The sequence below is a fragment of the Sylvia atricapilla genome, chromosome 1 (assembly GCF_009819655.1).
Source record: "Sylvia atricapilla isolate bSylAtr1 chromosome 1, bSylAtr1.pri, whole genome shotgun sequence".
In the NCBI taxonomy this organism is placed as follows: Eukaryota; Metazoa; Chordata; class Aves; order Passeriformes; family Sylviidae; genus Sylvia; species Sylvia atricapilla.
This window is the reverse complement of record NC_089140.1, coordinates 31,856,498-31,883,069: the sequence shown is the minus strand read 5'-3', so window position 1 is coordinate 31,883,069 and position 26,572 is coordinate 31,856,498. Positions and strand designations below refer to the sequence as shown.

Below are 26,572 nucleotides of genomic sequence, written 5' to 3'. Positions count from 1 at the left end.
TCCTAATCTCTCTTTTAACTGTTTTGCTGGTGTCTTCATTTAGATTTATTTCAAAATAAGCAGTAACCTGTCACTGGGAGCATTGTTTTAATTGCAGTGTGAAATATCCAGTGCACATTCTTTTGAAAGCTCCAAATAGTGTACTATCAAATTTTAATTTGCATCTCTAGAAATATTAGCTGTTACAGAAAAGTTTTAGCAATCACTAAACCCCCTTACTAGTCTTCTCTCATGTGCTGCCCTCCAGATCAAAACCAGACCAGATGCTGGTGGTCAGGGACACAAGGGTAGATGACAAAAACCATCTACTGTATTTATTAGGTGCTAAGTTTTTTTAAAAATATAAGTACAGCAATATTGCTGAATGTTTATGGTAACAGGCTGTACAGTGCCTATTTTGTACTGGAAGAAAGGGAAGATAGTGCTTTCCTGTGAAATGTTGCTGACAGCCAGGAACAGTGAAATGCACTGGGAATTGTGTAAGGTAGCTTCAGGAAATGTATGGAAAACTGGCAAACTAGAGCACAAATGCTGCAATAAAGTTTAGTTAACGAAGGAACATGAATAGACAATTAAGTGTACTCTGCATATTTTAATGTTACATAAAACATGATAAAAAGCAGTAAAATTCTGATTCTTTTCATATTTAGTGAAATCTCATTGCAAACGCTGTATTAGCATATGAGTTGAAAATGTCCATTCTCTCTTTATAAGAGAGAGAAATCTTGTTTAAACTCTGTTTCTGTATTACAAACTATGCCCATTCAGTCTACAGTTGTAGATGACATGGGAATTGTCTTTTGCTTCAGCTGATGCATTTATGTGAACATGGAGTTGGAAGTGAAGCTCCTCATTGCTGACGCCCTTGAATTTTGTATTGTCATTTTTTGTGAGCGTAGTTAACTTCCTTTGTATGTTGACAGAGCAGTATCTCTGCTCTGTCAACATAAAAAGGATTTATTAGACGTGTTTTATGCCATCATTCCTTGGATAGTTTTAATTTAGCATAAACAAGTGCTTCCTCTGAGCACAGCTGTCCCTCCCTGCCTCCCTCCGTGTCCCATAGCCTCGACCTGTGCCCCCGCTGCTCTCCTTGCTGGGGATCGTGTTTGTGTGGCTCCCCAGTGACCCCAGCGAGGGAAACCATCCCTGTTGAAATGAATCTCTATTTAATGAGCCAATTCAAAGCCAGCTTGGTTTAGGACGTGGCTTCATGGACACACTTGGAAGCACAAAGAAGAAGAGCGGCGGGACAGGGAAGCTGAAGCAGGAGGTGTAGAGAGGACATGACCTGCTTGTCAGCAGCCTCATTTCAGGGTACTTAATCTGATCGTGGAACTCATCATTAGCATTATGTAGAGTAAAGGCTGTCTCCTTTCTTTAGTAACACAAAGTTCCTAACCCAGGCACCCCATTCTGCTGGTCACCACTCTTCCCTTTCTCCCAATCCAGGTGGGTGTCAGGATGCTGCAGCTTTACTTGGGGCACAGGATACAGATGGAGGAGCCTGTGCTGGTGCCTTCCTTAAGCTGGATTTATTCTGGGTTTTTTGCCATGGTAGGACTGAGGAAAAGGGAGGAGAAAAACTAGCCAGCCCTGCCATATTCTTCTATGATGTTCTTTTCTATCCTTAACCTTTTTTAGGCATAGAAAAGGGCATAGAAAATAAATTTTACTCTTGGACACTAAATTACACTTCTTGCTAGGCTCCAGAGACTTTGAAAGTGGATGGTTTATGCCAGATTAAGTAAAAATTAGGTTTGTTTGAAGCACAAACCCATTCAGCCATATTTAGTTTGATAGGTACTGGAAAATAAAGAAATGCTTCTAAATGCATAGCTTTCCTAACTGTCGCTGACTCAGAAATAAGTCTTTAAATATAAAGAGCACTGCTTGTCTTTACAAAGAGCATCCATTTTCTTCTCTCTTTCCTTTCTGTTTTGGATGAAGTGAGAATGAACCAGGAGGTGTGGGTTTCCCCTTTGAGAAATAACTTATTTTGCAAGTTTTTTTATACAGAAAACAGATTACAATACCTCCTTGGTTTTCTTTCATTAATGACCCATTTGGGTTTCTCCAGAGAGCTCTTCAGGCTCATCTGGGAACTCTAAATTGCAAGCTCTGCTGAATACAGATTTTTCTTTTTACAGCTTTTTGACCTTTTTATGCTACACCTAAGTATATGAAGTTTAAGATGGTTAGGAGAAAATATTTCCTTTATAAAAAAGATCCTCTATAAAGGGTTTTATATTTAATCTTAAATAAATATTAATGCTGAGAACTGTCACATTGGTTGTTCTTCATTACCCGTGAATTCTGACAGTGGGTTTCAAGTGGAGCAGTGGGGGAAGGTTGTTTGTGACAAATATTATTGGCAGAAAGTCAGGCATATTCTACGGTCTCATATGAATGATATCTGCTGAAAGTCAGCTAGCTTCCCAACCAACTCTGCTTGCTGTGCCTTAGCAACAAGGAAAAATCTGTTGCCACATGGAAACGGATTGGGATTCATGACAACGCTCCCTTACATCCAACCACCTTCAGACAGCGGTAGCGTTTCATCTACTAAACACAACACCCATGTCTTACTGCTGCTTAAAACAACTGTCATTTAGACAGTAGCAAGTGGTGTCAAAAATTCAAAGGAGGCAAAGTGATAAGTCATATTGTTCAGTAATTTTTTGCTCCCTTCCCCCATTCCTTGCCTGGCACAAGTAAGCACTGGGAATAAATGAGCATTTTCTCCTGCAGAAATTACTGCCTTCTTGTGTTGCAGCTTGAGGAGGGTGTGCCAGGCAGGTACAGCCCAGCTTTGTTTCAGGATTTGTCTTCAGATCAGGGCTAGAGTAGAAACTCTCTAATTATTGTAGCTGCTTGCTTTTAGCAACTCCAGCAAATCTTTTTGATTAAAAAGACCCCATAGGTTTCTATCAGTTGTAACAGTTGCTGTGGTTTCTGTCACTCTTTTGGCATTATCATTGTCATGGCTCATAATGAGAGAACAAAATCTGGTTGACACACTAATAATTATTTTTTGATTTGTGCTTGGAGTGGGAGAGAAGCCTGAGGGAAATTAAGTAAATACCTCTGGTGGATTTTTAAATTTTTTCCTGAGCCACTGTATTCTTAGAGCTGAATGATCATAAGAGAGAAAAGTACAAGCAGATGATTGTTTTTGAGAGTGAATTTGTATTCAGCTTTATTTGTGATCCTTTTCCATACACTCTTATAGTTGGAATATGAGAAGTTTCCAGCATGAGTACTTGTGAAAGTGTATTTTTGGTTTGGATGCTTAAATTCTTGTTGGATGTGTGTCTGAATATATAATTTCCTTTGTGGTCACATTAGCCAATTTAGGATTCAGGTGTTGAACAGTTGCAGAAATCCCCCTGTCAGGGAATAGGAATTATCTCATTACCAGGGAATCTGTGCTACACAATGTGCATTTCAAAATGAGATGATTTTTTGTTCAGGCTATTTATATTTATGGAATAACAACACTGAAGAATTTGCTTAATTTTAACTATATTGAGTGATCCAGTTTGAAACGCACGACTGTTATACTAAATTCTTTAGGCACATAGTGACAGTGCCCTGAAACTATGAACAATTGTTTTGTTATGTTTGTACATAACAAAAAATGTTTCTAGAACTGCTCAGCAGCATAGAGATGATAATGGGCATGTTTGCAAATTAAGCTCTGATCAAACAGACAAATATTTATGAGTGTGTTGTAGACTGTAAACAGGTAAACTTTGGTTGCACGTTGCAAATTCCTAAGCATAGAATATTATGCTCGTATTCTGGAAACGCAGCCGGTTAAAACCCCAGATATTTGAAAAATCTGGAGTGGAAGGTTGAAAAATTTACTGGGGAAGAAAGGCCATGATTCTGCCTTTCCTCATTTCAGTTAGTTTTAAAATAAATCCCACTCTAGAAGATTTAGTAAAAGGAATAATCTTGACTAAAAAAGAAATTCTTCCTTCCCATTTTTGTCATTTATTTTCTTGCTAACTGCACATGAATATCAGAAGCTCTTAGAAGAAAGGCAAAACATTTCTGTTCCATATTTGAAATTACTATTTTGCTACAATTTCTATAGCCTCTTTTGAGGTGTTACATTATGACTTCTAGTGTAGACAGGTTGCTGGCTGCTACCACAGCTCTAAATCCCAGCTGAGGAAAGCACTTGAACTGGAGCTTGAAGCACTCTTGCTTTGTTTCTTTCTGGGCATGCTGGAGATTAAATTGCTAGCAGATGTATGGAGCATTGCTGATGCTACTGTGACTGCAGTGCTGGCAATGGCAGAAATATCAGCAGTTGTTGGAACAGCTTGGGCAGGAGGCGAGGCACAAGCAACTTGTAGGCAAGTCATTCTCTCAAGCTGAGACGTGGCCAAAGCAAAATCTCAGGTCTAAAAATGAGGAGAAAAATCAAATTTATCTCTGAAAGTTATGACTAAATCTGTGCTCTATAGTATCCTTAGCCCTCAAAGAGAACACTGACCAGGTTGGAGTAAATGCACAGGGAGTTGCTATAGTGGACCCAGTTCAATACTCTCCCAAGGAAGAAACTAAGTCAGCATGTTACGGTAAAATAGAGCTTGTTCTTTCCAATGGAGCAATTAATATACTTTGTTGTGTAGTATTTTGTGGAGGAATTTCTTTCCAAACCTATGAAAAATAGTTTCGTGCCAATGTATTAAAATATTATCATTGATATCTTTGCATGCTTAACTACAAATAATGTCAGAAATTCTCAGCTTGTTTTAAAAATAACTGTACAGTTGAAGCAATACTAATCTAAACTTAGGTATAGGCTTTGCATAGTAGTATTAGTCATTAAATAAGCCTCTGCTTCTACCTGTCATGTTTAATTCTTTGGCTTAAAGTTCTATAAGTTGATCATATAGATTGTAGATAAGTATTTCCTTCTGGTTGTTTCAATTCCTTTCTGGTCACTTTATTTTAATCCTCTCATTATTTTCACAACATTACTCCTTGCGATTTTAGTGATTTTAAATACCACAGTGAACTTCTCATAATGTTTCCCAATTTCAGACTAAATTTTCTGTGGTTTATTCAGATTAGATACTAGCAGTCCTATTCTGAAACCTTCTCTGGACCTCCTGTCCCAGCTGTTCTCTCCTGTCACATGCAGGTTGTGTCCCCAAGCTAAGATGATGCCATGCCTGTGCCACACTTGTAGTTCAGACTAGTCCAGCCCTCAGGACCTCTCCCTGCCTCTTTTCTTCCTGCATCCCCAGCAGGGAAGATGAAGCTGCCTCTGCACACCTACTCATGTGTGGTGGGACAGCCCTTCTGGAGGACACCCAATGCTTTGGATCTCCTGCCCATATGGTCTTCTGTCCCAGGACCACATGTGCTGCCATAGCCCTGTCCTCTCTCTGAGATGGGGTTTGGCAAAGCTTCTCCTCAAGCTGGTGAAGAGGCACGTGGGGATGCCAGGGTGGCAGTAGCTAGAAAGCAGCACTTGGCATGGGTATCAATAACTGTTCCACGGTAGCTTTCATGAGGGATGAGCTGTTTGCTTGATGACTAATTAATTTGCTTTAAAAACACAGATTGGTTCATTCTTAGAGTGATTTGCAAATGTATTTTCAATCGGTGTATGTGTCAAAATAATTTTTTGGGAGCAGCCTATATTCACCAGATATCTTCAAGGGGAATGGTGCTTCCCCAACATCCAAAATTTGAGGTCTTTGAAGATATGCTGGACCGCATATCCACTACCTCTTCCTCTCCTGTAGGCTACTGTCCAGTTTGTCCCAACCAGCCAAAGCAGAGTCTGCTGAACAGAGGTGTCTTCAGTATCTAATATTTATTGAGGCAAGTTAAAAAACAAAAGAAAGAAAACAGGATCTATGGTAGCTAGGACATAAAATTCCTAAATTTCTGTATCAATTTCAGCCTAGCTACGATGAGTGTTTCAACATTAACAGAGGCTGCACTAACATCAACATGAAAGATCATTTTTTCTATTCCAGAAAGCTGCTTACTGTTTTGTTTTATTTCTATTTTCATATGCTTTTAGAAATTTTGGGTGGCTGGGTTCCCATATGACAGGTTAAATATACTCTCATGGTCTCTCCAGTGTTTCATCTTTGTACCATGTTGATATGAGTTCAGGCTGCCACTGAAAAGCCATTATCCTGTCCTCCTTCATCTCATTTCAGAGCTGTGAATTCCTCCTGTCTTGTGTGCATCAGAGCTAGCACTTTGTGGTCTGAAGGATTAACTAGAAGTTTGGGGGTTTTTTCTCTAATGGTTTTCAGCATTAGACACGTTTTGTAGACTCCGTGGAATTTCTTCCTAATATTTAATCTAAATCTACCCTGTTTCAGTTTAAAATAATTACCTGCTGTCCTTTCACTACACTGGCCTTCTTTTCTCCAGGCTGAACAACCCCAACTCTCTCAGCCTGTCTCCATGGGAGAGATGGTCCATTCTCATGGATCAACTTAGTGGTCGTCCTCTAGACTTCCTCCAGCAAAACTTTATTATGCTGGGAAGGTGACAAATGGACACAGCACTCCAGGTGGGGGTCTCACAAAAGTGCGGTAGAGGTGTAGGATCACTGCCCTCAACCTGCTGGTGCTCCTTCTTTTGATGCAGCCCAGGATACAGTTGGATCACATCCAGTTTTTCATCCACCAACACCCCTGAGTCCTTCTCCACAGGGTTGGCTTCAATCCACTCATCACTCATCCCGTGTCCATGTTTGGGATTACCCCAACCCAGGCACAAGACTTAACACTTGGCCTTGTTGAAATACATGAGGACTGCACAGGACCAACTCTTAAGCCTGTCCAAGTCTCTCTGGATGGAATCCCTTCCCTCTAGAGTATCAGTCATGCTACTGAACTTGTCATTCTCAGACTTGCTGAGAGTGCATTCAGTCCCACTGTCCATGTTCATGTTAACATGAGGATGTTAAATAACATGATTCCAGAGGGACATACCACCCATCACTGGTCTCCACCCAGCCATCAAACCATTGACCACAACTCTTTGAGTCTGATTCTTTATCCACCAAGTAGCCCATCCATTAAATCCATGCCTTTCCATTTTAATGACAAGGATATGTGTGGGATAGTATGAAATGTTTTGCACAAATCCAGGTAGATGGTCAGTCTCTCTTCTCTTATCCATCATCACCACTGTAACCCTCTTGTAGAAGGCAACCAAATTTGTCCTTTTTTGCTGAGTTTCATCTTATGCTGTCACCTAAATGCACACTGCAGTACCAGGGTGACACTCCTTGTCCTCTGTCAGCACCAGCCTGGGAAAGGAGGAGGGAGCAGGGAAATCGATGTATAAACTTTGGCTGTGCTGCTGCAGTGAGTGAGGCTTGTGGAATGAAAGACTTGGACAGAAACCAAGAGAAGTGATGGTATGTAGGGCTGCCGCAGAACCGAGGTGTTAATGACATGCCAGCTAGGAAGAGTAAGTGGGATCTGAGGCAGTGTTGCACTCTTGCATCATCTTTGTTGGGCATGGGAGAGGGAAATTAGGCTTATATGTTGCAGTATTTCCATATGGAGCTACTGTAATGCATGGAACTATACTGAGGTTTGTGATGAGCGTGGAAGGGTAAACAGCGATAGATTCTTCTGTGGTTCCTCTCCCTTCCCTTTCTGAAAATGCAGGAGGAATACAGGGAGGAAAAAGCAGGTGGTGTGACTGAAATATAGATTCTGTAATTCTTACAGGGTGCGAAGGATGGGGTTTTTTTATGATTGCAATATACCAAGTGAGAATTGGATCCTTCTCAAAGCAAGGAATTAATTATGCTGCTTACAAGTTGGAATAATGTGAGGGAGCACCACATGATCTTCCTGTTGCAGTGCCAGTGCACCTCCACAGGTCTTCTTTTCCAGGCTTATTTTAGACAGTGTTTATCTGTGTCTTGTGTGGCTTGTTGTACGATAAAAGTTGCAAATAGACAATATCTTGTCTTTTAGTAGTGACAAGATATGGGAGGGTCATAGTGAGTAAGAGTGGGGTAACCTGATTGTTGTGGAGATATTTATCCTATCTCTGCCTTTCAAAGTTCTGGTTCACTGTAAATTTTATAATTTTAAATCCCAGTCTTTATTGATCAGTGGTAAGATTTTGGCATTTGTGTTTCCCTGCTATGAAGACTTATATGTGATTTTTCCCTTCTGTCTCCTCAAATATGAATCCTCTTAGTTTCATTGAGTGATCAGTTATTCTCATATAATGTAAAGCAGAGCAAATAAAATCTGTCTTTTCTTTGTGTCATATTGTATAATGACATTATGTCTCTTTTAATCTCTCCTTTGTAAGGTAAATAGTCACAGCCTTTTCTGTCTTTTCTTGGATTAAAATTTATCCAAATCCTTCATTATTCCTACTGCTATTATTGTCTGAAACCCCTCTAAAACTGGAGCATTCATTTCTTGAGACGCTGTTACCAGTGCAACATGTGGCACAGTAGAGATAACTCTGATCTACATTAGTTATCTCCCTACTGGTCACCATTTGATTACCATTTATCCTAATTTCTTTTAGCTGCAGTTAAGAATTTAGTTTAGAAGGATGATCTTCCTTGAGAAAGGTTCTGTGACCCTGAGGTGTCTCTACTGAATTGATAAAGTTTAAAAGTATAAAATTTAAAAGTATGTGTAATTACATTTTCTCTCTCTAGTACATGCTGATTTCAATGTTGAGCTCATCATACTGGCTTTTCACTCAGCATTTTTTAGGTTTATCTTGAGATTCTTCACTGCCATTTTTGATCTTTCCTGACCCAATAATTGTGTATCTATAGGCTTTGCCATCTCATTGTTCTTCTTTTCCAGATTAAGAATAAATGTAATAAAAATTAGAGAACTGAGTTTACCAAACGTTTTTCCTGATGTGAAACAGTATTATTTGGAGACATATGTTAGATTATTCAGATGATTTGATAAATTCTTTTTATGTAGATTTCAATAGCTAAAACACTAAATTGCAGCTATTTTTTTTCCATGCAAAAACCATAAGAGAACTAACAGTCTACCAAATTATCTTACAGACCCTGTCCAGAAGAATTTCAAATCCCTATTTGGAAACTCCTGCAAATAAGGTACTAGTGAAGCTTCTTTTTAATTCTGTTTCATCAAACAGTATGTGAGGAATGCTTCTGCTTCAGTTCAACCTCTTTGAAGACACTTGTGAATGTGACCTGCAGTTAAATCAAGTTAAGAAATTATCATTTTGTATGTGTACATTACAAATCACATCCTTCTATTACTGAGTTTGCAAACTGAATTGTTGTTAATTGCAATTGCGCTTGCTTCCCAGTCATTTAAATGATTGCCACTGTTTAGGCTACTTTTACAGTATTTGAGAACTCTGGTTTTTATGTCACATGACTTTGCTTTGCACGAGTCTTAGGCCTATTCTGTATGCCTTAAAAAGTTCCTAAACATAGGAAGCAAACAAACAAAATGATGAAACCAAACAACAGCAAGTTAGTTCTTTGTGTCACTTGATGTGTTTTGCTGGGAGAATGAGGAAACATCACAACAGAGGCCCAAGGTAAATTATTCACTAAGGAGTGGTACACAGAGTCTGGGTGGAACACGGTTTTATGGAAGACTGAGTTGGGTTCTCTTTTGGCAGACACATCTGCAGCCTTGGGGTGCAGGGTAGAAATCAGGTGTGGGGAAATCAGAAGTGTGTCCATTCAGAAAGACCATATCCTCCTGGCAGTGCATGGATAAACTTATCTACAGCTATCATAGGAAACCTCCAAAAGTTCTGAATAAAAAGAAACAACTATGAAATAGTTTTTCAGTATGTATTAGGCTTGAAATAAATTATTTAGGATCAAATACATAGGAAAATATTTTAAACTGTGTCTGTGTGATTTTGCAGTGGTTCATATGTCTCTGCTTTGCTAGAAAAATGTGTTTTCATTTAAATTGGCTGTTGTTAAAAGGTGAAGCTGGTGGGTAGTAAAATCTCTCCTTTTCTAGGGTAGCAAATCTAAAATCAGCCCAGCTCGTGGAGCACCTGGCAGAAGCTGGGGTGCATTTCCTATGAGACTTTGAGTGCTTGCTTGTCATTTACCTGTGGAGAAGGCATTGCTCAAAGGGAAGGGAGTGGGCAGTGGCAAGGCAATTTACTACAGCAGGAATAAATCCCTGTTTTTTACAGTTTTCAATTTCTCTTTTCATTCAGCTTTATGGAGAAAGTTCTTCCTGTGCTGGGAGAGCTCTCAGGAATATTTTTACCCTACAAGCTTCTGACCTGATTAAAGACAGGGTGTACCTTACTGGCATTTGCAGGTAAATCAAAATAATTTGTTTTAATCAACTTTAAGAGTTTTATTTGCAATTATCTATGCCCTGATTTGACAAGAGAGTAAATTCTGAGTGAGAGATTCTGTGTATGTCACTAAGAATTGAAAATATTTTCTTAAAAAAATTCTTTAAAGTCTCACGTACCTTAATAGCTTTTCTTACATTACAATGTCAGTTGTCAGAAAGCAGCAGTGGCCTGATCGTATGTCCATTAATTCAATTGCTTATGATTTTCATATACAATAGAGTTTGTCAGTTGCTTGGTTGAAAAGAAAGGGTATTAATTTCAGCCCTGGTTTGGAGTTATAAAAGAACTTAATTGGATTCCAAGATTTAGTGACACGGTGATTTCTGCATGTAATTTATGGAATATTTCTGTAATGAAGTGATTTTCCATTTGTATTGCATTGTAGCATAAATGCTTTCTCCTGTTTTCAATTACACCAACATGTGTAGCTCTGTGTTATAGCACCATTCATTCACACCTGTGCTTAAGAAAAATCCACTACTTTTTTATTATTATTTAAATATATACATTTACCAATAATATGAAAGATTAAGTACATCCTAGAGCAGCACATAGAGGTCTTACACATGTTGTTTAGCTGTACTGATTGTGCCTATGCTCCGAAAGGAAATAAAATCCTGCGGCAAAAAGTTGGATTTTATTTATCTCTATGCATCTTTGGGTTAACTGTATGCAGCACAAATTGATAAAAATGCTATGTATTGCAAAGTATGCTGCATAAATCAGGTGTGTAAGGGAACTTGCTCATCTAACTTAAGTTCCCTCATTGTAGCTAGAGGTATTCTGTGGCTTGCCAATGTAATTTCTTCCCTTGAAATGAATAGGTCATGAATATGAATGAATAGAATTTCTAATTTCTACTGAATAGAAATAAGAAATTGAGACTAAGAGTTTTCTCTGCTGAACAAAAAAGGCTGACTTTTGATAGCTTTAAAAATAGCACTTTATTATAAAAGAATGTTTTAACGTTGCTGTAGTTTAAGAAGTGATGTTTTGCGTATTTTCAGGAGAAGTTGTGTTGGATCAGAACTTGTAGACTGGCTTTTGGAGCAGTGCCCTTTTGTCAAGTGCCGATCCACAGCAGTTGGAGTGTGGCAGCTCCTCCTGGATATGGGCATTATATTGTCAGGTCAGTCCTGTCAGTACTTCCAGTGTGAAGGAGGCTATTCCTTTCTCCTGCGTAGGACAAGAGTCTTGGTTTTGATCGGGCGAGGGAAAGAAAAAAGCACAGATTGATCCAATTTTCTTGCCAGTTCTTTATTCTACTGTCTTATTGGGAGGCTCACTTCTGTGACCTTTCATTTCATAAATACCAAAGATCAATCCCCTGTTTTTGGCAATTTTGTTCCTTTTGCTTTTGAAACTGTAATTGCCTGTTATCAAGTTGCAGACAGGGTGTGTGTCTTTTCCAGCCTTTTTTTTTTCCCTCAAGATATTTTAGGTTTCTCACAAGACAGCAGCTGTTTAGTTGCTGCAGATCATAGCTTTGCCAGATGACTTCTGTAGCTATTAATGATTTTCTTTTCCTCTCTGTTTTCCATAATTTTTAATTACAATGGGTTGAGAGAGGAACCAGCTCCCTGAGATGGTGATGAGGCCAGATTCTATCATGCTGTCCCCAACTCCCCCACGAGACTGAGGGATTTGGTCCAGCTAATGGGGTTTGTGATAATTACACTGGTAACCAGCCTCTGGATATCTGATGGGTTTTACTTTGAGGCTGGGACTACTTACGTAGCTCAACTCAGGTCATACCCCACCCTGGGGTCTGTGCTAGACACTGAACTTCTTTCTTGTGAAAAGATGAGGAGCTGTGGAAGATTTTTGCATGTGTACACTGACAGTGTACCTTAAGGTTTTCTTCTACTAAACTGACAGCGCATGTGGTCATGCAGCCTCAGCAAGGGCTCAATTATTTGTTGTGGGAGCTTGTGCTTTTGGCTTTGGACTCTGTCCTTTTTTCCCATTAAATCCCATTTTTTTTTCAAGAAAGACAACCGATGCATCTTCTTATCCAGGTCTAGTCTACAAACTCAGTAGCCCTGAATTTGAGGAGAAGCTGGTAAAATGATTGGCTTCATCCCCATTACTTAACTTTGTTTCCTACTGTCTGACCATTGGTGAAAACAGTTTAGAAACCAATGGAAACTGAGATTTAGAAATCTAACAAGAAAGAGGAAGGTTTTTATTCCCTAAACATGAACTGGTTCCAAAATTGATTAAACATTCATCAGTCTTAATGCTTGAATTTCAGGATCTTGGAGATCTTTAAATTGAGGTTTTGCTGTTTTCCTGTTTGGATGCACTGAATTATACCGAGAGGTCAGGATTCTTTTCATGCTGAATATTCAATCCTTTTGCCCTGTTTGATGGTACCACTCAGCATTAAGGTCAAGTGAAATACAGAATGTGGTAGGAATCTTTACATGGTGAAGGTTTGAAGGATATCTAATATTATTTTTTCTAACAGTGGACAGACAACTCTACTTTCAAGACAGTCATGCTTTCTACCAGTTCTCAGCAGATGAGTGTACCTACCTTTTCTGTGAATTTGAGAAAGAGGAAGCATGGAAGAATGGAGTAAAGCTCCTACTTCAGCTACTGCCACTGTCTCCTCCCAGGATAGACATGTGCAATCTGTAAGTGTGCATATACAGCTGTTTGCAACTTCTACTGACTATTTTATAAGTGTCTGGCCTTATAATGACACTTGGCCTTATAATCACCTTGCAAATGAGACAGCTTTCTTTTGGAGGTTCACAAAACTTGTAGAGATGTGCTTTTCATCTGAGAAGGTCAGTATGGGTAGAAAAATGGAGGCACTTGATGAGAGGCTTTGGACATATTACAGTTTTTAGCCACTAACTTGTTGCTTCTAACTTGTTGCTTCTATATTACCTGGGCACGTGATTTTGTTTTGTTTTGTTTGTGGTTTTGTTTTTGTTTCCTCTTACATTTGGGGATTTGGCATGAATTTGGCAGCAGGGATGTCTGGTGCTAATTGAGCAGCAGATCAGATGCCCTTGTCATATGTCAGGATCAGCTTACAGATGGATTGACAAGACAGGTGAAATGTGGTACCTTCAGTCATTTGATTTTAATTTTCTACTGTATGCTTGCCAGAGCTCTGTAAACTCACATTATTATCCCTTTTTCAGAATATGCCTTTTTAGAGTTTTGTTCCCTATATGTGTCCCTGACTATTGCATGTTATACTCTCTGTGCTCCTGTGTCTGCACTCTAAAGTTGCCTGTTTGGAGTGGCTAGAAGGAAAACAGTTATTCCACAGTGAGAGCCCAAAATAGAGGAGAGAGGTGTTAGTGAGAGCTCTGGAGGCTCATGACCATTTATGCTTTAGTAAATCTGCAGGAGTTGCCCTAAACAGACAAGCTGAGTTAAATTATTTCATTGTCCCTAGCTTGATGATCCTCAAACCCAATACTTTGGAGAGCTATTACTCTGGCAGTATTGAAATTTATTCTCTTTGATGCCAAAGACAAAACTTTCTTCCATGAGTACTTTCCTTCTCTGCCTATTAGCTTTTAAAAATGCTCATTCAACGTCCAGAAGAAATACTTTAATGCAGCACAAAGTCCAAAGAGCCTGTAAGCTGTCTCAAGCCCGGATTCTTAAATTCAGACATGTTGGGCTGGTAGGAAAAAAACTCAGTAATTTCTCTGCATGGTTTAGGGCAGAAACTTGATTCCCATCCCTACTGCTGACTGCCCTCACCAATCAAATATTGGCAGTTCTGGAGTGGAACTTCCCTTCAAAATGCATTTATTTGATCGAGGCAAGTGACAAGAACCCCAAGCTGGCTAGAGCAGCAGGACTGAATATGATCTTCTGGGCAGCTGACTCACATGGGAGAAAACCTTTGACTGTTTTTGTAAATAAAAATTCTTGTCTTCCAGCTAACTCTGGTGCTAAACAGTTTGTCTGTCCCTTAAATATCAGGGCATTTTGATCTTGATCTTAGTGAGAGTTAGGATTTTTCTCATGATCGTAAATCAGATCATTTTCATGGTTTGTGTCTACTTGTTAAAAAGGTTTGAATTAAAAGGACAGAAGAGATAGGTCATATTGATGTGTTACTGAAGGATGCTGGGTGGGAAAATGGATTGAAGGCTTTTTAGGTTCAAGTTTATGGTCTGCTTTGCAGTTTTATTATTTCAGTGCAACTGTCATTTCCAGTGGAAGATGATCCCTGTCACATGAATTGAACAATTATTCATTAATGTACATTTCCAGCTCCTTCCTGCTCACATTATTCAAATTTGAGTTGAAGCTGGATTCCTTTTGGGAATATTGTCACAGAAAAATTGTTTTCTGAAGCTTTTACCTGTCAGATTGTGAGGGTGCTTTTTGAAAAAGTATGTGTTGTAGGAATTGAATTTTAAACAATGGTATACCCTCGAGGGAATGTCATATTAAAGCAGAAAGAGACTTTTCAAGGTTCAAAATTCCTCATGCTTGATGCAAATAATAAACTTCTAAAACATAGTCAGAAAGGGAATAGGTGTGATTAGATGTTTGTTAAAGTTGTCTGACCTGGTTAAATAAAGCAAAAAACTCCTTTCCATGAGGAAAGAGGACAGTTCTAAAAACCTTTCCCTGTAGTGTTTGTCTTTTCTTGAATGTATAAGCTGTTTTGCATACCATTAGAAGCATAGGATTTTTTTTATAATTTAATAGTTTCGTACTCATTTTTCTGTCTTAGCTTTTCTCACAATCTATACTGACTGCATTAACTCTATACCTACCTACATAGGGATAGAGAAATTCTTACTTCATTAAATAGATTCTCTGCTTTTGATGAGATCAGAAGCAACTGCCTGCTTGTGCAGCAGAAGGGAACATTGGATGTCTCCTGGTGGTCCCAGAGGCCAGATGACATCTGTCTCCTCTGCAGCTGTGGACAGCAGCCTTGTGCTTGCCTGGGCTGCTGGGTGCATCAGTGGGTCTCTGGAGTGCCACAGTTCTGCCATCCCTGAAGGAGTCTGTAGACCTGAATAGGCAGTAGCAGCTCTGGGGACTTCTTTCAGCAGCTATTCTGGAAACGCTGTTAAATAAACATAGCTCAGATTTGACTTGTTGTACAGATTTTTGATGGATCTGTATTTGTTCCTAGTCAGTTTTTGTGGTATTATGAAATTACTGTAGGAAACTTTACAATAAAAATACTGATTTGAAGTCTGAGATGTACTTATGATTCCTGAAAAATGGCTTCCTGTTGGCCTTGGTGGAAATTCCTTACATTCAACATAACATGAGTGGGAATTCACCATAGAAAATTAGTCAGGACATAGCAGATTTTCAGCAGCTCATGCTAAGCTGAAGGTTAATGTTGTGTGTATTCCACAGGATTCAGACCCTGTAAATGTCAAATTAGATGGAACAAAAGAAGAGGCTTCTTGGGGTCATTAAACACGTGGTGTTAATCACAGTCATTCTCCTTGAGTAAAAAACAAGTGAATATTTCAATGGCCTGGGAACAAAAAATCTGAACTGAAAGCTGTGGCATGGACTCCCTTACAGCCTTGAGCAATCACTGAGACTCTTATTCAATGCCTTCTGAATTCTTTTCCAGTTACTGCAATGGTGTTGTATCAGGTGTTTAATCCTTGTGTGCTTCTATTTCCTTCCTTGTAAATGGGAGTGTTTCTAACAATTCCCAGAACCACTGGTAGACTCTGAACATTTCAAGAATGCAGTCAGTACCTGAGACTCTTGAAATGTATCCCATAATACTTTTAAAAATTATTGGAAGGTATATTAGCAGAGGGTTTTTTTCCGAATCTTACATCGCTTTTTAGTTTCAGGAGTGTTGCACTATATTATCTGTCTTTTATCCTGAAACAGTTTGCAATTTTTTGATATCAGAAAAGTAACCATTCTTAAAAGTAATTTGTTTTTAATGCTAATAGCCAGGATGGGATGTTGATTTAGTTACTGCCTTATGGAGTTCCTGGAAAGCTTTTGCTGAACACAAACAGCTCTCAGAAAACTGACTTGCCTGCTTGCAGGTCTAGGACAAGCATCCCTGCATCTCACTCTGCTTAGCAGTCTGTGCCCACAGATCACTGAACTGTATAAGCACTGATTTGCCTGGGTTTTGTGGCTCCTGTTTAGTGCCAGCCTCACTAGGTCCTAACTGTCCACTTTTGAAAAAAGTAGGATGATAACTGTTGCTTTTGTCCATTGGCCTGGGTGCCACAATATACCCTTCCTCTCTGTTTCTGAAGAGCTGATAATAAAAGAGTAATTTTTAGTGTATCCATGATTTCAGAAGTGTTTGATGCTCATATGCAGATGAATACTGGGAGTATTTTTCAACAGTGATAAAATATTTTAAACAATATTTTTAAAAATTGATAAAGGCCCAAGAAGGAACTTGCTATGCTATGTGCTGTTCTTGGTTTATAGATTGCATCTGTGGATGTGTCTACTGAGCTGCTATCTTCTGCCTCCAATTTAGAAGAATCAGGTCCTAGCCTGGTTCTGAGAGATCAGAAGAGAACAGATGTGTAGAGAAACATCTAAAGGGTTCAGTTATTTTAATCTCATTCCAAATTATAAAGCGAAAACCTGAATAAATCAGTCTTTGTAAATGAAAATACATTCATTTATTTCTTTTGGACTGCTTATAACACTTAAAATGTTAAATCACATTTTCTTTGAATAGGAAAGGCAGTTGGTAATCTGAATTACCATTTTGATCTGAATTCACTTACTCCAAAATGAATGCATGTGTCATTCTGTGCTTTCTGACCTTAATTTTTATATCAGGGAATGAAATTTCATGGGATGTAAGAACCACAATATACCAGCTGCATATTCCAGATGTGTTGCCAGCTCTCTCCCTAAGGACATCAAGGCAAATAAGCAATTAAATAATTTAGTCAAAGACAGAAGCTTCTGCTAATACCTGGGATTTATGTTTATTACAGCAGCTGCAGTTTTGTGTATCTGTTCAGCTTGCTGGCATGCTTTTTGAATACCATGAAAAGTAAAGATCTCAAGGGCATTTGCTTTTACTTCTTCCTGTAGTTATAACCCTATCATATTGGTATAATGCTTCTGATTGTCAATAAAGCTTCTGAAATGCTTACAGCTATTTTGGTGATGAGAATTAGACTGTTTTAAAGAAAAACAGTCTTATCATGTACTGTCCACTTTTGTGTGGCTATTTCCACATGGGCCAGACTTCTGGGACAGTTTCTAGGAGGGTTCTACTTTCATTGCCTCACTTTTGAAAAGACAGATAAAAGTCTCTCTTTTGTGAGTTACTGTCAAGACAACCTAATAATATTCTTAGCTGTTGCTTTAGTTTGGTTATTAATGGCTTCTTAAACGTATTATTTTCATTTTCAGTTATTTTTCTTGAATATCAAATTTCACGTGTCACAGAATTATTTTGGTGTTGTCTGTTTTTGTCTACATGAAGGTGTATTCCATAGGTGTTGCTCCGCACCTTAGCAAAGCTGGGTGGTGGGCAGATAGAAAACTCTTTGCCCTGTTCCTAGAATATGTTTATAGCAAAGCAAAAATGCAGTCAAATAAGCAACTCTCATCTGAAGGATCCTGTATTCTCCAGTTCTTCATATTTTTTATAGCTGAAGAATTCTCTCACTGCTTCACGTTGGTTGGATCAAAAGAGTTTTTGACATCCAGGGACAAAGGGTGTACTCTGTCATTACTGACATGATTAATTATTGTCGTACTGCAGTCCCCATTTTGATGTGGAATCTCAAAGGCCCTTTTACATTAGTGCCTGTGGCTACACAGTTCCTTGCTTTCCAGGAATCAAAAGATGTTGAAACAGAATGAAAGAAATAATAAAATCTTATTTTTATTTTTTTAAGGCCTGATCAAAAAATAGAAGATACAGCAGAAACCAATGCTGAAATTCTTGCTCGTCTCACTTCTGCGGTAAGGTCATTGCATCAAAGTTTGAACTGATCATGTTTGAAATATTGTCATGTTTTGGATCCTTTCAAATGAAAGACTTACTCTAAGTGAACAGATGTTTCTATGTGAAGACTTCTCTTTTAGTCTCTGGAAGGGGAGAGCTTTACTGAGGTCTTAGCGTACAATTCCAGAGCTATTAAAATCAACCCAAGCAAGGACTGCAGCAGATTGCTCTTGTAATAGATGCTATTCATGGCCCACAAGATACCAACTTGGAGGACCAAGGTGACTTTTGTGCCGTGTGCTTTACACTCAGACCCTCTTGGTCAAGTGTACAGTGATGGGAGACAAAGGGAGAGAAAAGTCTCTATAACCCCTTGTGTTGATTATCATAACCTTCTGAGGAGACCGACCTGAGAAACCTGAGCTTCCCAACTATATTTAGCCTCAGTAAACTTCACCATAATAAACAATATTCTGTCTTATTCTGTCTGTGCTAGACTTCGGTGAATCTTGTTTATCTTGTGAGCTCACTGTTCTAAGAAGCAGACAGACAGGACTTCAGAAAGTTAAGCTAGACTGACTCAATTTAATGTAATCTGTATGACAGCACAGAGGGCACCCTCAGAAAGTTAGCAAGCAATGCAACACTGGGAGGTCACCATCCTTGGAGGTATTTAAAAAATATGTGGATGTGGCACCTGGGGACGTGGTTTAGTGTGGACTTGACGGTGCTGGGTTAACAGCAGGACTTGATGATCTTACAGGTGTTTTCCAAACTACATAATTCTATGATTCTGTGGTCACGCTGCCACTTAGAGAGACTTTGACAGTCTGGAGAGATGGGCCAACAGGAATCTCAGGAAAGTCAACAAAGGGCAATGCAATATTCTGCATTTTGATTGATTCTGTACAGTCTGGGGATTGACTGAAAAGGGGCTTTGCAGGAAAGGAGACCTGGGGGTCCTGGTAGACAGCAGGTTGAACCAGAAACATGCCCTTGTGGCAAAGAAAGCATGTGCTTCCTGACCTGCATTAGTAAGAGCATTGTCCTTAGGCTAAGGCAGGTGATCATTTTCCCCTCCTCAGCATTGGTGTGCCAGGTGTGGAGTGTTTGGTCCAGTACTGAACTCTCAGTACAAGAGATATGGATGTCCTGGAGTGTATGTGAATGACCATGGAGATGGCTGGGGAATAGAGTACTTGGCTTACAAGGCGAGTCTGACAGAAGTGGGAGTGGAGTTTGGAGAACAGAAGGCTATGGGAAAACCTTACTGATGTGTACAAATACCTGATGGACATGCTCTAGCTGGGTATGATTTTCAGCAGAGATTTGGGCCAGATGATCTCCAGAGGTACTTTCCTACCTCTACCACTCTGTGACTGTGCAGTTCTGTGAACACCGCACCTAAGTCATGGCATCACCAAAACGTGGAATTAATGTCAGTTCTGTTTTTGGCATGGGAGGAGGTACAGAGACAAAAATGAAGCAAGCAAGGTAAAGTTTTTATGAAAAAGTCAAGAGCTATTTTAAGAAAAATAAGTGAAGTGCTATCTTGAAATTGCTGGAAAATGGAAGGAAAGGAGAATTTTTGGTGTCTTTTGTAAAGACAAATTTCATAATGTGTTTGGAAAGCCAGCATTTCTGTATATTCAACTTTATGCAAGAATATTTTACAATGTATGACATAAGCAAATGCTGTGTTTTAAATATCTTTTTTTATTGTCTCTATATTCAAATTCCTTATTTTTTCTACTTTTTTTCTTAACTGAAAATGAAAGGTGAACTCAGAACCTCAATATCCTCCATTTTCCTTACCATACAGAGCAAAAATAGAAAACTGTGAAAAACTTTCTGCAAAGTTATAGTTTTTCAAAAACTTGGAGAACGCCAATTCTATAAAACATTGCTAGTATTCATCAAAAGCTTTGTCTATCAAAAACAGAATAATGGGGGAGGGTTGCCAGTTTAGAAAAGGGACACACAACAAAACAAAGTGATCTGTTGAGTTTACGAATTGAATCTAGCAGTTGCTGGATGCACTTGAGTAACATGCAAATCCTTAAACAACTAATTGACAGTGAGTCCTGAGTGTTCCACATCTGCAAGGTCAAACCTGTGAACTACATCCTGAGTCATTCCAGCAGTAGGGCACACAGACATGCTTTTCTTAAATGAACTATTTTGTTACTGTAGCTAACTAGCTAAAGAAAAATTAGGCAGTTCCATCTCCAGATGGCCTGAGACCCATCTATTGCCATGGTGATGTCAAGAATCTGGTCTTTTCTCCTGCGTTTTCTGATTTTCCACAGAACTTTGTAGTGCCTCTGTAATGATTTTCTAGTCTACCCCTGGGGAAAAGGCACAAGATCAGAGCAGAATGCTCCAGATTTTAACATCTGTATATGAACTTTTCCTGTTTATGCCCTCAGAATATTGCTTTTCCTCCATACTGTAGATTGGGACCTAAAATACTCACTGCAACTTTATGGAAAGTACCTCAGCTCACACCATTCAACAGAGGTCTGGACTATCCAGTATCTAGATTCTCTCTCTTTTTTTTGTAGCAGGAGCTGGAAACTGAAAGTGGAGTTATTAGCTATTACTGGTAATGTGTTCACACTGGCTTTTTGGCTCACTGAATGTTTATGTATTTGGTACAAAATTAAACCATTCTTCTTTGAAGAATTCATAATTGAAAATCCTGCTCTTGATACTCTTCGCACCAGTATCTCAGAAGTGTGAAAAAAAGCCACAGAATCATCCCTACTTCCAGCCCAGCAATAAAGCATTTGAAGATTAGAGCTGGCTTTTTAATTGGAGATGTAAATCCTACTGCTGTCTCTTCTACTTTTATTTTTGCTTTTCATGGAACAAAACATTTTTTTCAGGTCAGAAGAAAGTTTCTGTGTCAGCTTTTTTGTCAGGGGATTCCATTCCAAATTTTCAAATCTACACTGATTGTGAGGATCCAACCTAAACAACGCTGGAGGAATCTGTGTGCCTAAAATATAAGTCCCTATTTTAACCTATCACATTATGTGCTTATATCTTAAGCTCCATTACATGAGGCACCAACAAAACCATCAAACTTAAATTCTAAAGGCAAGCATTGCAAAATACCATCAGAAATACATTTGCATCAGGTAATCTTTTTGGTCATGATTTTTTTTAAAAAATGCAATGATTACTCATGGTTTTAAAAAAGCATCCTAGACCTGTCATGCATCCCATGTCGTGTCCTGAAGAGCAGCTTCATCTTCACTGTTTTGTGTGCTAAAAGCAGGACATAGTGGGATAGCTATGAGTGTTTCCACTGCAAAGCTTTTTTGCCTTACCTTGTGATACAACAGAAGATAATATCAGGATGTTAATGAGGTGTATCAGGAAAATAGTTTTCTGGTACTTTAAGTCATGAGCCAATATTTCTTTTATTTAGTGCCCATCAAACTATCATAACTAGACATGCAAAAATGTGAACTGGACTCTCAGTGTTTTTCAAAACTCTGCTGTTTAGAGCCTTCTGCTGCAGCATTTCATTTTGAGGATGGCACTTTGTCTCTAGATTTGAAGTTCTGCTTGGCACAATGGCATCTAGAATACGGTCTCACAAAAACTGCTACGGGCAGAAAAAAGAAAGGAAAAAAGTAGAGATGGTATGTACTGTCTGCTAGATGCACAGTTATGTCCACTATGACAAAATTATAATTTTTGTGTTAAAAGAAGAGCAGTAGTTGTCATTTACTTTTCAAAATTCTCTATTCTTTGAAGACAAGATTCACCACATAAATGAGCCATTTGTACTTAAGCAGAGGTATACCTGAGTGTCTCTTTCTAGGCACACTCTTCTATATTGCAAAAAGAAAACTGATTGAGATGTAGTAACATGCCAACTACCCACTCAAAATGTTCTCTTTCAGACTTTCATTATATTTCTGTAAATGTTGTATGGTGAACTGGCCTTTAAACTGAATCAGTTTTGACATCTGCAATGTTATTCATATTGTTTGGATAGTGTTAACTTTGTAGCAACATGCTGTATGTATAAAACATTTTTTAAAATTTAATATGTCAATATGGTAGGCATAGTTCTTGTTTATATATTTTATTTGGTGTCTGCATTATTATCTTCCATGTGATGTGCAACTATCGATTTTGTCAAACAGGCAGTAACTGAAATCCTATTAGGAAGAAGTATGATAATGGGCAGCATGTGTGCAGTGAGGAATGAGTGTTATACATGGATTTCCATTGGTGTAATGATGCAGAGGAATTGCATGTCCAGCAGGGATGTCAAGTGCATTTATGCTAAAATAGACAAAAGCATATAGATTATGAAATCTAGGGACACAAATCAAATCCAGAAGGATGGTCAGCAGTACCAATTCTTTGTGCTTGCAGTGAATCCTATAAGAGGGAGCTCAGGTTATCATGATGAAACCCTTTGATGAAAGAACTTTTGCTTACTGTTAACATCAGAAAAACATATTTTCCTCCTGTTCTATCTGAAGCATTTTGCTCAAGTTAAGTAAAAGACCAGCTGCATTCCTGGCCACCAGCAAACTAGGAGATATTTAGCTTGACATAGACAAAATATAGCAACCCAGCCTTTTAATTTTCTGTGATTCTAGCACTTTTGCAAACCTAAAAGGTGCCACCTTATAAGCAAAAGTAATACTGCAAATACAACTGCAGGATCCCACAATGCTGCCTTTTCTTCTGACAAGATGTGTTTTTCTTTGCAGCCATGGAGAGATTTGCATTTCTTAAACACTTGATTGGGTTGAGTGATACATTCACAATTGTTTCAGGTTGTAGTGTCTCTTAAGGATAATCTTAGGATAATGTATTTATTACATGCTAAAAGATAAAGATCAGTGTAATGTTTCTTACTGTCAATACCTGTGACAATAGACCAGAACTGAGGCATCAAAATGGGTACCTTCTTCTGCGTTTAATGAAGGAAGAGGGTCCAAGAAGTGTAGCAACAAAAGTCATGGTGTTATTCAGAAACAACTCAGGCTTTTATTGAAAAACCTGCTCTTTACTAGATAGCTTGTATGTTTTTTTTATAATATTTGTGTATAGCAATTGCTGCAAGGAAGCACACAAGTTGTTTTTCCACAGAATAACTGTTCTTTCCCATTTTACTTGAAGTTTATGCTTACATTATCCATGATTAATATTTCTACAGACATGGGAATGAGTGTACAGGAAGGAAGGAAGGGAAGGTAGTACTGCCAGCTTGCACAATTGTGCTGGAAACAGGATGACATTTAAGAAAATTGTGGCACTGCCTTCATATTTTCCTGCTTGGAGTGGCAGAAAACTCCATCCCTCTCAGTAGGGCAGCATCAAGGAAAGAAAAGATCCTTTTCCCTTGCAAGGACAGCAAAAAAAAAAAAAAAAAATCTTTTTGGTCCTTTGCCACAAAGGAAAGAAGGATGCAAGCAGAGGAAGGATGTGGTCTCTGGTATGACTGCCTTCTGCCACATGCAGAGTGAACTGCTGGGTGGCTCCTGAGTATCTGATCAGTGGGTGCTTGGGTTACCATAGTACTGAGATGCCCTGACTGATTTTGTCTGTCTTTCTGCTCAGACCAGTATAATGCTAACTAGTTATCCTTCACATTTTCAAACTTCTCTTCAGAGTCATTAGAGTGGGATACCGACAGTAGTTAATAATTGCATTGCTTTGGGAATCCTCTGTGGGCTTTGTGCCTTATGACTGAACTACGTAACTTGAAATTTTGCGTCTGGCAGAAACTGCATGTCAAACTTCCCACTGCAGAATAGCCTTGAGCCCTGCCTAGGTCTGTTAGACAAGATGGCTAGTATGCACTGCTGAAGACTTTGTACAGAGAGGTGAGACAATCCCTAGAAAAAGTAGTAATGTGCCATATTTATTTATTTTTTTTACTACTGAAGACAAGCTGTCTTGGGAAAATTAGGGAAATCGAAAGGAGCTGAGAGATCTTTAAAGAAATCTGAGAGCATAAATGGCGCAGAGGAAGGGAAGAACTGAGGTGTATGCAGCAGGAGAGCATTTGGGGTGCTGTAGGCCAAGTGCAAGCAGCTGCAGTGGGACAGATGATAGCAGTGAAGAAGTAGGAAGCATGAGAATAATGTATTAAAAAATGATAGAAAAAGAAATTATATAAAAAGGAATAGATCTCTGGAGAGAAATGGATGTAGAGGTGAGTGGCTAAAGAGAGAACAGCTGGTCTATGCAGAGAATATGAAGAATGCAGATACCAAGAGGATGAGGAAGAGAGCTGGTTAGCATGGCAGAGGTGTGTTACCACAAGCTAGTGAGGGAGCCTGTAAAACTGAAAACAGCCCTGACTTTTGCAGTTTCATCTCAAATGAAATTTTGGTCCTGAAATTCTCAGCCATGATACTAGGAGAGTTTTTTTTTTTTGTTTTTTTTTCCTCCTGGAAGATCCAAAAAATGAAGGTCAGTTATGTACATGAACTTTTGTCAAACCTCAGCATTAAGGACTTTCTTATTCTGGAGTCACACAAAAAATTCAGCATTACATTATGCTCATCAGAAGCAAAACAAATATGTAACAAGGGAAGGGAGAAGATTCAAGTGTGTACTTGTGAAAGAGATATGCTGTGCAAATAAATTACAGGTCAGGCTACTGAATTGCCCACTCCCTAAGGAATGTGTGGTATTTACATGAAATTAAAGTCACAGAATTCCCAGATGAGAAGGAGATAGATTTGCTAGGGAAAACTGACTGTAATTTCAAAATCAGGCATAGTTCCTCATGCTGTTGACTGCTCCAAAGCGTTGATAGCTCTTATCTTACCAGTATTGCATTTTGTTTTATTTGACTGTGCTAGGAACTATAACCATCTTTTTCTTTTCCTGATATTTCAGGTACAGAGAGAACTGGCTGCTGTCATTGCCTTGAAAGCAAGGAAGTCAGGTGAGTCAGGCTGAACTTCAGAGGGGTTTTGTAATGCTGTTCCCTTTGTCATTTCTTGAAGTATCTGAATTGTCACTGCTGTCTTTTTAATATAGGGAAGAAAAGATAGTGATGGAGAATCTTTGTATACAGCACAATGCAATTACAGTTGAGCTTCTCTCCTTCCAGCTCATTACGTCTAATGACCTAGTGAATAAAAGCAGTGTTACAGTTGAACTTGGGTCTCTTTCTGGCCAAAATCACTATTTTCTCTAGCTTGCACTTCATTAAAAAAACTGATGTCTTTATTTGACTTATGTTTAAGACAAATAAGTTGGTCATTTTCCTTTTTTTTTTTTTTTTTTTTTTTTAATCATCTCATGCCATCATCTTTTCTGTCTTTTACTTGCCAGCCAGGTGTCTTTCTTACTGCTAAAGCAAAAGGACAACTCCATGCACAAAGCTGTTCTTTCCTGTCTGTACATCTGTATGGCTGGAGAGGCAAGCCTTTGATCAGAGCAAGAGAAGAGGAAAAGCAATCCCTGGAAGTCTCTGATATTAAAAGCACTCACACCAAATGCTGGTGCCACTGTGCAAGGGCACTGAAATATGCAGCCATCTCAGCTCCATCAGGGTTTGGTAGCACAGGTGCTTTGGAAGGTAGAGTCTGCGTTGCTGAGCTGGAGTGGAAACAAGGAAGCTGTGTTTTCCAGGCACTGCACAGGAACTAACAGAACCTATTTGGCCAGACCTGGCTCTTTACAGGGTTAACTCTTCATGCAGTGTCTTCTGCACCAAGATGATAGTATTTATAAAGAGGTGGAGTAGCCTTGAATTATTAGTGTGTTCCCAAAGCCATTGAGGTCTTTGAGTCCATTTTCACTGAGAATCTCTTGTGATTTTCAGTGATTTTTCTAGAGATCAAAGTTGCAGTTCTTGTACGTCTTGAGCTATTTTCTGACTTGTTCATTGTGCTGCATCATAATATCTATCAGTCTGTCTGTGGCTTACAAGTACAGCACAAAATTCACTACACACATGCACAACACACAGCATGGTATCGTAAACCGGAGGCACCAAGAAGATGTGGCTGGTGTACCTGCAAATATTTTCTTGTGAATATGTAAGTGTAAAAAAAAGTATTCTAGGCATAGCTTGATGCCATTTTTTCTGGAAATAGAAGTACCCTAAAGTTATACCCACACTCATCAATAAATGTAAACCAAACACAAATGAGAGTGTGGATTCAGACCTTCATTGCTTCTGTGTGGTAGCTTTGCTTCTGAAAGTGCTGTAGTAGTTTATGATGTCAACACCCCTCAGCTGCTTGCCCTTACCTGGTGTCACCCCAGTCCCATTTGACTTGTAATGGCTGAACATGG

The 26,572-nt window shown here is 38.9% G+C and overlaps 1 protein-coding gene across 1 annotated transcript in view; it reads left to right on the top strand.

Annotated features, from left to right (window-relative positions):
• The window catches only part of RAPGEF5 (Rap guanine nucleotide exchange factor 5), a 158,939-nt gene that overhangs the window by 19,718 nt on the left and 112,649 nt on the right, over positions 1–26,572 (top strand). The window contains exons 2-7 of the mRNA XM_066318589.1: positions 9,062–9,112; positions 10,213–10,319; positions 11,370–11,491; positions 12,833–13,001; positions 18,228–18,294; positions 25,163–25,211. Of these exons, the coding sequence (XP_066174686.1) occupies positions 9,062–9,112; positions 10,213–10,319; positions 11,370–11,491; positions 12,833–13,001; positions 18,228–18,294; positions 25,163–25,211 (565 nt within the window). The remainder of the gene's footprint in view (positions 1–9,061; positions 9,113–10,212; positions 10,320–11,369; positions 11,492–12,832; positions 13,002–18,227; positions 18,295–25,162; positions 25,212–26,572) is intronic.